The 12,363-nt window shown below is 39.3% G+C and overlaps 2 protein-coding genes across 3 annotated transcripts in view; one reads left to right on the top strand and one right to left on the bottom strand.

Moving 5' to 3' along the window:
• UMAD1 (UBAP1-MVB12-associated (UMA) domain containing 1) overlaps window positions 1-7,099 on the bottom strand; it is a 221,059-nt gene extending 213,960 nt beyond the window's left edge. For both annotated transcript variants that reach the window (XM_047694838.1, XM_047694837.1), the window contains exon 1: window positions 6,655-7,099. In XM_047694838.1, the coding sequence (XP_047550794.1) occupies window positions 6,655-7,099 (445 nt within the window). The remainder of the gene's footprint in view (window positions 1-6,654) is intronic.
• On the top strand, window positions 7,015-10,775 carry RPA3 (replication protein A3). Its single transcript, XM_047694839.1, has 4 exons — window positions 7,015-7,151; window positions 8,465-8,539; window positions 9,750-9,858; window positions 10,423-10,775. Exons 1-4 carry the CDS (start codon window positions 7,053-7,055, stop codon window positions 10,503-10,505), a joined length of 366 nt encoding a protein of 121 aa, XP_047550795.1. The 5' UTR covers window positions 7,015-7,052; the 3' UTR covers window positions 10,506-10,775.
• The last annotated feature ends 1,588 nt before the right edge of the window (window positions 10,776-12,363 follow it).

The raw sequence follows: 12,363 nt of genomic DNA, 5'->3' as shown, positions 1-12,363 counted from the left end.
AGTACTAAAGCGAATGCTTTCCCTGTGGCCATCGCTAATTCCTAATGACTACAAGTCTGGGCTTTAATGATCCATGCATGCTCCACAGGGAGAAGGACAAAGTCTGGGGCTCAAACACCTAGGGAAGTAGGAAACACAAATCTGTGAAGAAACACATCCTCAAACTAAATCTCAAAGAAATCACCAAAATCTTCCAAGATACGTGAATTCATAATCAAAAATTATAATACAAATGAAGAAACAAGTCACAGCAAAGAAAAGTCAACAGAATAAAAAAAAAAAAAACCAAACATACAGAATGAGACCCATAAAGACTGTGGGTATCAAAACTAGATTATAAACAAATTTACTTTATATTCTGTATTATTTGAAAAAATAAAGGTAAACCTAAAACTTTGACAAAAGAATATCAATGACAACTACTAAGATTTGTAAAAAGAACCAAACAAGAGATCTAGAAACAAACAAATAAAAAACAGTATTGAAATTAGATAGAGCAAATGAGTCACTACTGCATAAAGAATTAGTTAACTGGAAGATATGAAAGAAATTGTCCAGAATTCAACACAGAGAATCAAAACCAATGAATTACAAAACAGAGGTCAACAGCACATGAGAACATCCTTTTTACTTTTGAGTTCCAGAAGGAGCTAGATTATAGGAGAGGCAGTGTTCAAAGGAATGATGGTTGAAAATGTCCCAGTGCCAAGAGACACAATTATCAGATTCATAAAGCACAACATATCAGCCAACAAACTAAATGAGAGAAAGCCACATCAGGATACAGTACACAGGAAAACTGTAGGACACCAAAGACAAACTGAGGATCAAGCAGATGAAGAGACATGACAGCTTACAACATAATCACAGTTTTAAGGAAAACAGTAAAATATCAAAGTAAAAGAGTAAAATAATATCAAAGTAGTTTTGGAGGAAAATAACTGTCCATTTAGCACTCTATTCCACAGAGGGTAAAGCTATCTTTTGAGATCAAGAATGAAATAAACAAAGAATTCAGAAAAACACAAAACAATGGGGTTTGTTACCAAAGATTCTCTCTAAAAAAAAACTCAAAAAGAGGAAAAATAATACCAGAAAAAATGATGAAATGTAAAAATAAATTACATGAGAGTGATAAACATGTGAATAATTCCGAGCAAATAGTAACTGCATAAAGCAATGATAATTCCAAATTTGTGGAGTTACAAGAAATCAAGATAGAACAAAAACTCTAGACAGCAGCATAAAGATAGGAGGGGTGTCTGGGTGGCTCAGGTCCCTTAAAGCGTCCAACTCTTGATTTCAGCTCAGGTCATGATCTCCGGGTTGTGAAGTCGAGGCCCAACAGGGGTTCCACGTGGGCTCAGCACAGAGGCTGCTTGGGTTTCTCTCTCCATCTCCCTCTGCCCCTCCCCCTGCTCTCTCTCTCAAAATAAACAAATAAATGTTTTTTTAAATATTGGGGAAAAGATGGGTCGCCTGGGTGGCTCACTAGGTTAAACATCTGCCTCCGACTTAGGTTATGATCCTTGGGTCCTGGGATCGAGCCCCACATCTGGGCTCTCTGCTCAGTGGGAAGCCTGCTTCCTCTCCCTGCTGCTTCCCCTGCTTGTACTCTCTCTATCTCTGTCAGATAAATAAATAACATCTTTAAAAAAAAATCGGGGGGCGCCTGGGTGGCTCAGTGGGTTAAAGCCTCTGCCTTCGGCTCGGTCATGGTCCCAGGTTCTTGGGATTGAGCCCCATGTCGGGCTCTCTGCTCCGTGGGGAGCCTGCTTCCCTTCCTCTCTCTCTGCCTGCCTCTCTGCCTACTTGTGATCTCTGTCTGTCAAATAAATAAATAAAATCTTAAAAAAAAAAAAAAAAAACTTGTGGGAGATGCCTAAAGCAATAGGTACAGACCCAGAATGTTTTACACATGAATTCGGTCAATAAACAGGTAATTCCAGCTTAACAGAAAACCCTGGAGAATAAAGGAAACTCTATAACTCATTTCATGAGACCACTATATCTCTAATAATACCAGAATCAGACAAGGACTACATAAGAAAGAAAAACTACAAGTAAATCTCACTCATGAACATGACTGCAAAAATCCTAAACAAAATAATAGCAAGCCAAATCCAGGAATATGTAATAAAAGATAACATAACCAACTTGTGTTTCCTCGAGGAATGCAAGTGTGGGTCAAGACTGGAAAATATATGGGACGCCTGGATGGCTCAGATGGTTGGACAACTGCTTTCGGCTCAGGTCATGATTCCGGAGTCCTCGGATCGAGTCCCGCATCAGGCTCCCAGCTCCATGGGGAGTCTGCTTCTCCCTCTGACCTTCTCCTCGCTCATGCTCTCTCTCACTGCCTCTCTCTCAAATAAGTAAATAAATAAAATCTTTAAAAAAAAAAAAACTTTTAAGACTGGAAAACATATTTATTTTAATCATCTCAATTAAGACCAAAAAAATGTCTTTGATCAAATATCCATAACCACTCAATCAAAACTATTATCAAAGTAGGAACACAAGGTAAAGTCTTTAACCTAATAAGTAGAACAAGTTGTGAGGGTCTTCCAGGAAGGCTCCTTAAAGGGAGGTAAGTCTCTTTTGCCTGCCCACTTCTCTGCTGCCTGGAATGGAGACTAAATGGCTGGTGCTCAGCACCTATCCTGGCCTATGAGGTGACCTTAAGGATGGTGCCAGATACTTAGAATCAGAGAAGAGAAGGACAGAAAGAACCTGGGTCCCTGATGACTTAAGAGACACTACACACAGCTGCATGCTGAGCTGCATGCCTCTGTACTTTTTTAACATGTGAAACTAAGACTGTGTATTTAAGATACTTTTACTTATGCAGTCAAACGCCATCTTAACTGATATACTATTTTTATTCAAATGGTACTAGAAGCTCTAAACTGGGCAAAAAGTCAAAATAATAATACTAATAATAATATGTAAGAATGGCTAAGAAACAAATCTGTAATTATTCACATATGACTAGAAAACCTAAAAGAATCCTATAGAAAATTACTAGAAATAAGTTTAGCAGGATGGCCAGAAAAAAAGGTCAAATGCACTCTGTGTACAAGCAAGAATCAGTTAAAAATCTTTAACTTAAGGGGCGCCTGGGTGGCTCAGTGGTTAAAGCCTCTGCCTTTGGCTCAGGTCATGATCTCAGGGTCCTGGGATCGAGTCCTGCATTGGGCTCTCTGCTCAGCAGGGAGCCTGCCTCCTCCTCCTGTCTCTCTCTGCCTGCCTCTCTGCCTATTTGTGATCTGTCAAATAAATTAAAAAAAAAAAAATCTAAAAAAAAAAAAAGATACCGTTTATACTAGCAACAACAACAAGGTAGCTAGGAATAAATCTAATCTAAAAGTCGAAACTTTTGTATAGAAAATCATGAAACTTTTTGGAAGGATGTTAAGACCAAAACAGGCCAAGAAGAGTAAGAGTAATTGTTAAGATGTTACTGCTGAAATCAATCCAAAGATTCGATTCAATTGTGATAAAATCTCAACAAGGTTTTCTAAGGAACTTACCAACCTAAATTTATACACAGTCACAAGAATCAGAAAGTTATTCCTGAAGAACATAGCAAGAGAGAGAGAAACTTGTACCCCAGAAGTCAAAAATTATCATAAGGCCACAGTACTGAAGAGAGTGGTCCTGGTGCAGGAACAGACAGATCAATGGAACAGACCTGGAGCCCGGGAACAGACTCACACATATATGAAAACCTAGGTGACGCCGAAGGTTGGTTGCAAATGGTGATGTAGTCAGTAAATGATTCTGGGACAAGTACAGTGAAAATAAAACAAAAGAAATTGGATACCTACCTGACAACGTGCATATAAATTCAATTCTAAATGATGGAGTATTTTTAAATATGAAAGGCAAAACTATTATTTTAAACATATAATGTCTTTAAGAGCTTGTTTTAAGAAAAGATTCGTATAGCAGATTTTTAAATTGACCTTTTCAACTATATTACACAAAAGGGAAAAACATTTTAACCATATTAAAAGAGCTCCTTCCAATGAAAAAAAGGAAAAAAAGACAGGGGGAAAAAAAAAACCCATGACAAACACAACTGGCCAGTAAATATTTGAAAAGTTGTTCAATCTTTCAGTAATCAGGGAAAGCAAATTAAGACCACAACATGAAACCTTTTTACATCCATCAGGGGGTAAAAAAACTTTAATAAGAGTTGCGAAAAATGTGGATCAACTGAAATTCTCCTATACCTCTGATAAAGGAGTAAGTCAGTACAACTACTTTGAGTACAGTACTGTTGACCTTTGAAAAATGTGGGGCTTGGGGTGTGCACACTGCCCACCCACCATGGTTGAAAATCCAAATATAATTCTCCACTTCCCAAAAAACTTAACTACTACTAACCTACTATTAACAGCAAGCCATCCCAGAAGACATCAACAACTGATAAACATGTATTTTGTATGTTTTACATATTATATGTTATATTTGTACAATACATAAGCCAGAAAAAAAGAAAATATTAAGAAAGTCATGAGAAAATACATTTACAGTACTGTGCTATATTTTTTGAAAAAATCTGCACAGTAGTGGACCCATGAAGTTTAAACCTATGTTGTTCAAAGATCAACCGTATTTGGTTTTACTAGTAAAGCAGAAGAGGCACAACCTATGTTCTAGCAATTCTACTGATATCCCTTTGCACAACTGCGCCAACTAACAGGTACAAGAACATTCACAGCATCCGTGTATGCAGTAGAAAAGAACAGTAAACAATCAAAATGTCAGTCAATAACACAGCAAAACAGCAGAGTGAAAAGAATGAACTCCACCCACATATGCCAACATGGATTAATCTCAAAAGCAAAAGACCCAAGTCAGAGGATATATATGGTATGATTCCATTTATAAAAAGGCCAAACCAGCACAATTAAACATACCATTTAAGAATGCCTCCATGTGTGATTAGACTATATAGAAAAGCTTAGGGTGCTTAACGAAAATGTCAAGATAGTGTTTATTTGTGGCTCCTCCAGAGAGGAAGATTAACTGAGTTAGTGCAAACTACTAACTGGCTAAATTCCATTTCTTAAACTGAATGTGAGGCCCTTGTGAGTTCATTTAATTTCTCTGGAAATAATACATATTAGCTATGTATACTCTTCTCTCTTGACAATGTATTACATAATACATTTTAAATGACACAAAAAATATCCAAAACTCTGTTTTAAACTATCTTGTTCATCTTTATGTTTTTTTTTTAATGGCAACTGGTATGTAAAAGTGGTCTTTAAAGTATAATAAAATAATGACATTAGCATCTGATACCTGATACTTTAAAGGCCGATGTTAAAGATATTCATGCACCCTACCCTTTAGAATGCACATCAACTTGTCTTCCAAAGCAACCCTGAAGTGCAAAAAACGCCAACGCTTTGCGCAAAAATATAGACTTTATTGACTTGCAACAGTACAACCATTCTTGTATACAACAAACGACATGCACTCTACATCTGCTAATGAAATCCTCTAAATTTGTTTTTGTGACAGCGATATTAAAAGACAAATATATTCAGTTAAATAAACACTGAGGGAGGCTATCATTTAATTATGGAACATCAGATTTCTATCTTAAATTGCAGCCTGAAGTGTCAAAAAGAATCTTTGCTTAAAGCAACTATGAAATAAAACTGGGACACTCGAGCTAAAACCCGAATTTGAATGGTGACAACTCGGGGGCTTTAGGCATATTCACGGATGCAGTTTCCAAATAAAAAGTTGTTTTTCCAATTTCCGCAGCAGTTGGCAGGAATTTTTCTAACCGCTCATTCCATAATATCTCTGGCAAGTCAGTACCAATCCCAGCAGATGAAGTCCCCAAATGCACAACCACATGAGCCAGCGACCGATTCAAGAATCCACGCCCCCCGCCTAAATCTCCTTGAAACAGGTGATCTTCCATGCCTCCCTTATCCCGGGGCGTGGGGAGCAATAAGGGTAAGTTCTGGGAAGTTAAGACGAGTCCGTGAATCACATGGGCAAAACTTTGCTGGGATCTTACAAAACATTCATGTCATCGAACCCCCTCGTTTTTTGGTAGGCAAAGTATGTCTCAGGGAAAAGCGCTCCTGCTCAGGATCTAACAGCTACTTAAATTCGTCTCCTCACCTAGCTCAGTGATCCTTCCCCCTACCCATTCCCAAAAGCTTCAATTCGTCGCTAACACGGAGGAGGTGAGAAAACTCCCACCTCCTTAGCTTGGCCAGGTTGTGAGGGCTAGAAAGGGTCGTAGAGATAATCAGATCAACCCTTCTAACAGGTGTGAAAACAGAACAGTAAGTGACGCAGGTTGAGCGGTTAAATCACCGACCCTCTGTCACCGAGCGGCAGGAGCCTGACAAGGGCAATGAAAGATCATTGGCGACCCCACTTCCCGTCTCCAGGACGGCGGGTGTCAAAAACACCCGACACCTCGACTGCAACACAAATCCCGCGCTTCCCACGCAGAACCGGGAAGCCGGTTGGTGGGGAAACTCGAAAAGCGGGTGCGCAGCACCGAAATGCCGCGACAGGGCAAGAACCGAGTCCCGCCTCTTTCTTCCGCATCCGTCGATGGGGAGAAAAGGAAACAGTAAGGTTGCGGCGCCTCCCGCGAGAAGGGGTACCTGAGGCTCGCGCCGCAGTCCTCGCTGCTACCGCACAGGAGCCCAATACCCTGCTTCCGGGATCCAGTCGGGCGGGGAGGCCCGGAGATCGCGGGAGGCAGCCACTGCCCCGCCCCATCAAAGCCCCGCCTCCACTGCCCGCTCCACGGAGGACGTGGGCAACTTCCGGGACGCCATGCGTCACTAAGCAGCCGATCCCCACTTCCGGAAACAGCCCTCCCTGCTTCGTCCATTTCTGGGGACTGCGCGATTTCGATCGAGATTTCCGAGCTTTTGATTGGTGGAGTGAGAGAGCGGGGCTCCGCTGATTGGTGCCGGCATCTTCTGCCCCATAGACGCCGTGGGGCGCAGAATTTCAGTCGTCTGTTTCCTGCCGGCCGCAGGTCTCGCACCGCGACCATGGTGGATGTCATGGAGTTGCCCAGGTCGCGCGTCAACGCCAGCATGCTAGCTCAGTTCATCGACCGGCCGGTTTGCTTCGTAGGAAGGTTGGAAAAGGTGCGCGCCGTGGCTGCTCTGGGCCCCCTGCTTTGTAGCCGGGTGGAGGGACCCCGTGACCGCCAGGGCCGCAGCCTCAGGGTGGAAAGGTGGGGTGGAGGAGGAACAGGCCTTAGAGCAACACTGCGCTCCCAGTTGCTTCGTTTTACACGAGCGGACGTTCTGCGCACTTTTTAGCCACTGCAGCCCATTTTGGCGCCACTTTTATGGCGCGGAATCGTGACGTTTTCGAATACGCTAGGTTCTAAATTCTAGCGTCCCTTTTTGTATTTACAAAAAGAAAATTGTAGACCTGACTCACACATTTACCTCCTGATTTTTTAGCTTAGCCAGACTTGGCAACTATTCTGTTTTTCTAGTTTCTTTCTAATGCAATTTTCTTTTCTCAAACTTCGCTTTCTCTTTAGTCACTTCGTCATAAACATTCTTCAGTTGTCCCTTCCAGATTCCATAGCAGTCTGTGTTCTCATCCTCGTGTTATAGAGTGCAGCGTCTGCACCCTACTGATGAGAAGCAGCCCCAAAGTTTCGGAGTCAGTGAACCGGGAAAGCTGAGGGGGAAAAAAACAAAAAAACTATTATAAAGCCTTAGTAGTTCATTTCAGCCACTCGTCCTCTTCGTTGAATAGGTGTTACTTGACTTCAGAGTAGGCAAATTGGGTAGGAGTGGTGTATGGTTAACTGCTCAAGGCCACAGCAAGTAGCAAAGCTGACTTTCATCCAGACCTGAATGCAGTCTTTACAGCTCAGTAGTAGAGCCCAAATCTTCTGGCAACCAGTTCTGTTAACTTCATCATGCTTATTATTTATTATTATTTTTTTTTTTTAAAAAAACCTCTTTACCCCCAAGGTAGGGCTCAAACTCACAATCCCGAGGTCAGGAGTGGTACGCTCCAGCACTGAGCCAAACAGGTGTGTCCCCATCAAACTTAATTTTTAAAACAGACTCTCTGGTGGAATACCTACTATTTAAATCATGAGTGCTAGTAGATCTCACTTTTAGACATTATGAACCCCCTTTAATTTGTTGTTAGGGCAGGGCTGCCAGATTACTAAATAAAAATACAGGACATATTTGTACTAAAAAGTACTGTTTATCTGAAATTCAAGTTTAACTAGGTGTTGTTTGACCAGCTGCGGTTAACACAAGATTATAATCTGAACCAAATTGTTCAAAAACAAATTGCTTTGTGTGCATTGACTAAGTAAGTTTGGATCAATCTCATTTTCAAACTTATATTTTTATTTTAATGAGATTTTAAAGTTTGTTTTGTTTATGTTTTTGTTTTTTTTAATCCCGTGCTTCTTTTTTAGATTCATCCCACTGGAAAAATGTTTATTCTTTCAGATGGAGAAGGAAAAAATGGAACTATTGAGTTGATGGAGCCCGTATGTTCAAGTATTAATTCTTTTTTTTTTTTTTTTAATATTTTATTTATTTATTTGACAGAGAGAGATCACAAGCAGGCAGAGAGGCAGGCAGAGAGAGAGGAGGAAGCAGGCTCCCTGCTGAGCAGAGAGTCCGATGCGGGGCTCGATCCCAGGACCCTGAGATCATGACCTGAGCCGAAGGCAGTGGCCTAACCCACTGAGCCACCCAGGCGCCCCCAAGTATTAATTCTAAGACTCTTGTAGTTAATTCATCTTGCTGATGTTTCTGATTCTTGGAGTGGATATAAAGGACCACCTCATAAAACTTACCTGCTCTAAAAATTAAATTTTTGTCCTCTTCTTACATTATATATCCCTTTACATTTCTAACCAATGATTTTTTGGGCTGATTTTTTTTTTTTAAGACTTTATTTATTTATTTGACAGAGAGAGACACAGTGAGAGGGGGAATACAAGCAGGGAAAGTGGGAGAGGGAGAAGCAGGCTTCCCGCAGAGCAGGAAGCCTGATGTGGGACTTGATCCCAGGGCTCTGGGGTCATGACCTGAGCTGAAGACAGCCGCTTAATGACTAAGCCACCCAGGCGCCCCTTGGGCTCCATGATTTTTTAATACATCCCTTAACTGGGTGACATTTCCTATTCCTATAAAAGACCAAAAAAATCACATTAAAAAAAAAAAACCTTTTAAATCATTTTTTTCTTTCAAGAGCTTAACATTTTTAAAATTCTATTTTCTGTTTTTGTTTAAGTGTACTTTTAGTTATCACTTGTTTTTACATTTTACATTTATTGTACTCCAAAAAATTTTTTTTAATGAAGATAAATCCATGTGTTGTTTGGTTAATATATACAGAATACACTGCACAAGATAAGAAAATAGAAAGTTCCTTTCAATGGGTCTTTTTAAACAAATTACTCCTTGTAGAAATCCTAGACATTCTCATTATCCTTAAGTGATTTTGTCTTCAACTTAAACATTTAACTGGATCTTTGGACCTGAAGGTACTGCTAAAGGTAATAGAACTTGACATGCTGACTGACATTAAGTACTCAAACATTTTTAACAACTTACAGTTCAGTTTTTGCATTGGTAAATTTTAAGCTGATTTTGTTACATGAAATGAAAGATTAGTAAACTGTAACAATTTTCCAAGTTACCAACTAGAAATATGACAACACCAATTTGACAATTTGTCCTTTGTGTTAGCTTGATGAAGAAATCTCTGGAATTGTGGAAGTAGTTGGAAGAGTAACAGCCAAGGCAACCATTATGTGTGCATCATATGTCCAGTTTAAAGAAGATAACCATCCTTTTGGTAAATAAAGCATTCTGTATTAAATACTTTCATGTAATTAGGAGGAAAACAGTTTTCTTAACTTGAGATGTCTTGGTCTTGAGTCTCAGTCCTGCCATCTTTCAGTTACTATAGAATTTTCTGATCCCAAAGGAAAATGAGAGAACATTTTGGCCCCCTTTTAAGTAATGCTTGTATATGCAGGAAACTAATTAAAGATTAGTATTTGTGGGAAGAGAAACTTAAAACATGGCAAACAAAAATAATGTTAATAGTTCTTTTTATCATATGTATCAAAAGCATCAAATAATGCATAACACCTAAAACCAGCCAAGAACTGCCTGTACAATGGATATTAAAATGAATAGTTGCCTATTGCCCATGTCTTTTATTTTTTAGAGCCACAGGTAAATAGCTGTGATGATCCCTATCTATTTTAGAAGACAGATTGTGAAAATAAGTTGATCTCTATAAAAGAGAAAGAGGTAGAAAGCTTTTACATAATAAATGATGCTACATCTTTCCATTGTAGATTAAATGTTTGACAAAATGTTGTGGTTTTTTTTGTTTGTTTGTTTTTTTCAGATCTTGGACTTTACAATGAAGCTGTGAAAATTACTCATGAGTTCCCTCAGTTTTTTCCTTTGGGTGTGGTGCAATATGATTGATCTTGATAAACACATTGAAGACTGTTACAGGAAGCCCCTGATAGTTGAGGGGAAGATTTCTGTGATTTTTAATATTTAATTTGTTCTCCTTTTAATTTCATTTACCTAACCTTATTAGATATTGCAGTATCCCACTTTTGATGGAACCTGTCTGTATACTGCAAGTTAATTCCTCATAAAGAATCACTTCTCCAGTGTACGGTCAGACCAGATGTAAGAACAAAGCAGTTGCCTTTAGTTTTGTGTTTTATTAATAAAAACTGAAACAGACATACTGTTGATCATTTCATTCTTATTCTTTTAGTCTGTATTCAAACACAAACTTGGAATTTTCATAGTGTAAGGTCAGAACTTAAACCTACCAAATGAAATACTGGGCCACATGTGTAAAGAATTTACTTGCTACCTCATAAACTACATTATGTTAATTACTTCCTTGACACTGAAAAAAAGTGATTTTAATTTATTAAAAGAGCAAACAGAATCCTTTATCTTTTATAATTTGTGAGAACCTACATAGAATTCTCCAGAGAATCAGAACCAAAAGAACCATATATATCAGAACTATATATATGAGATTGTTACAGGAATTGACTTATGTGGTTATGGAAGCGAAGGAGTCGGAAGGTCTGAGAATCAGGGGAGCTCATGTAACTTGAAGTCCAAGGTTGAAAACCTGAAGCGTGGGAGGCCACTGGTGTAAATCCCAGAGTCTGAAGACCCAAGAACCAGGAGCTCCAATGTCTGAGGACTGGAGGAGGTGGATATCCCAGATCTGGTAGAGCAAATTTGCTCTTCCTCCACCTTTTTGTTCTATTTGGGCTATGAACATATTGTATGATACCCACCTATTTGGTAAGGGCCTACTGATTCAGACACTAATCTCTTCTGGAAATGCCCTCACAGACACACCAAGAAATAATGTTTTACTGGCTATCTGGGTTTCCCTTAGCTAAGCTGACATATAAAATTATCACAGTACCTCTTTCTCAGGATTTTGAAACCACATCTACTAATGCCAAATAAGGGATATCTAATCATTAGAACAGTTGATGAAATCATTTGATCTTTTTTCTTCCTTTCAACTGTCATTCTTAGCATGAAATTCCTGTTTATTTGTACTTCATACCACTAAGTAACGCTGGGGATGGGCCAGGTTGGGATGTGGCAATTATAAAATAGAGAGTAAAGCAGAATAACTGGTAACTTATATGGCCAGTCAAGTTTTATGGCTTGATTTAATTTCTTCAGTTAGGAAATGAACTAATTCTAAATTCAGATTATAAATCTTACCGAAGATATTTATTTTATGGACACCTGGCTGGCTCAGTTGCTAAAGCATGCAACTCTTGCTCTTGGGGCTGTAAGTTCAAGCCCCATGTCGGGTGTACAAAATTTGAAATTGATAGTATCTTCAATTTCAACTTTTATCCCAAAATAGTCTCCAAATTACTTAAGGAACATTACCATAGCCACTTAAAGTAAAACATGGGAAGTAAAGACCATTAAAGCTGAAATTTAGGTTTAGGAGGAATAGCAGCCAGTCTCAATAACTGTTGTCTTGAATGCCAGAGAAACAGTCCGTCCTCACTTGTGTTAACCTCTGACAACTCTGTGCTATGAAAATGTTTAAGGTGTCCTGCTTAAAACCTTCCCTTGAACTACTGTGTTTAATAAATTGGACTAAATGAATAGGATATCTTGCTTTCCATCAAGTGAGTCATTTCTACTAATTATTTATGGTGCCATATCTCCAGTCCCAGCCTCACTTCTGAGCTGCTCAACATCTGCTCCTGGATATCCCACCAGCACTTTACTTTCAGCAAGTATAGCTTGAATGTGTGCAAACTCTCATGTG

The sequence above is a fragment of the Lutra lutra genome, chromosome 11, assembly GCF_902655055.1.
Source record: "Lutra lutra chromosome 11, mLutLut1.2, whole genome shotgun sequence".
In the NCBI taxonomy this organism is placed as follows: Eukaryota; Metazoa; Chordata; class Mammalia; order Carnivora; family Mustelidae; genus Lutra; species Lutra lutra.
Note: the sequence above shows the minus strand (reverse complement) of the source record. Positions and strands in the feature narration are given on the sequence as shown.

What these genes read in the sequence shown, in the direction of transcription:
- RPA3 (XM_047694839.1), top strand. Translation starts at nt 7,053, where the DNA reads ATGGTGGATGTCATGGAGTTGCCCAGGTCGCGCGTCAACGCCAGCATG. An exon ending in TCGTAGGAAGGTTGGAAAAG is followed by an intron (nt 7,152 to 8,464) that starts GTGCGCGCCGTG and finishes CTTCTTTTTTAG; the next exon opens with ATTCATCCCACTGGAAAAAT. An exon ending in AGAAGATAACCATCCTTTTG is followed by an intron (nt 9,859 to 10,422) that starts GTAAATAAAGCA and finishes TGTTTTTTTCAG; the next exon opens with ATCTTGGACTTTACAATGAA.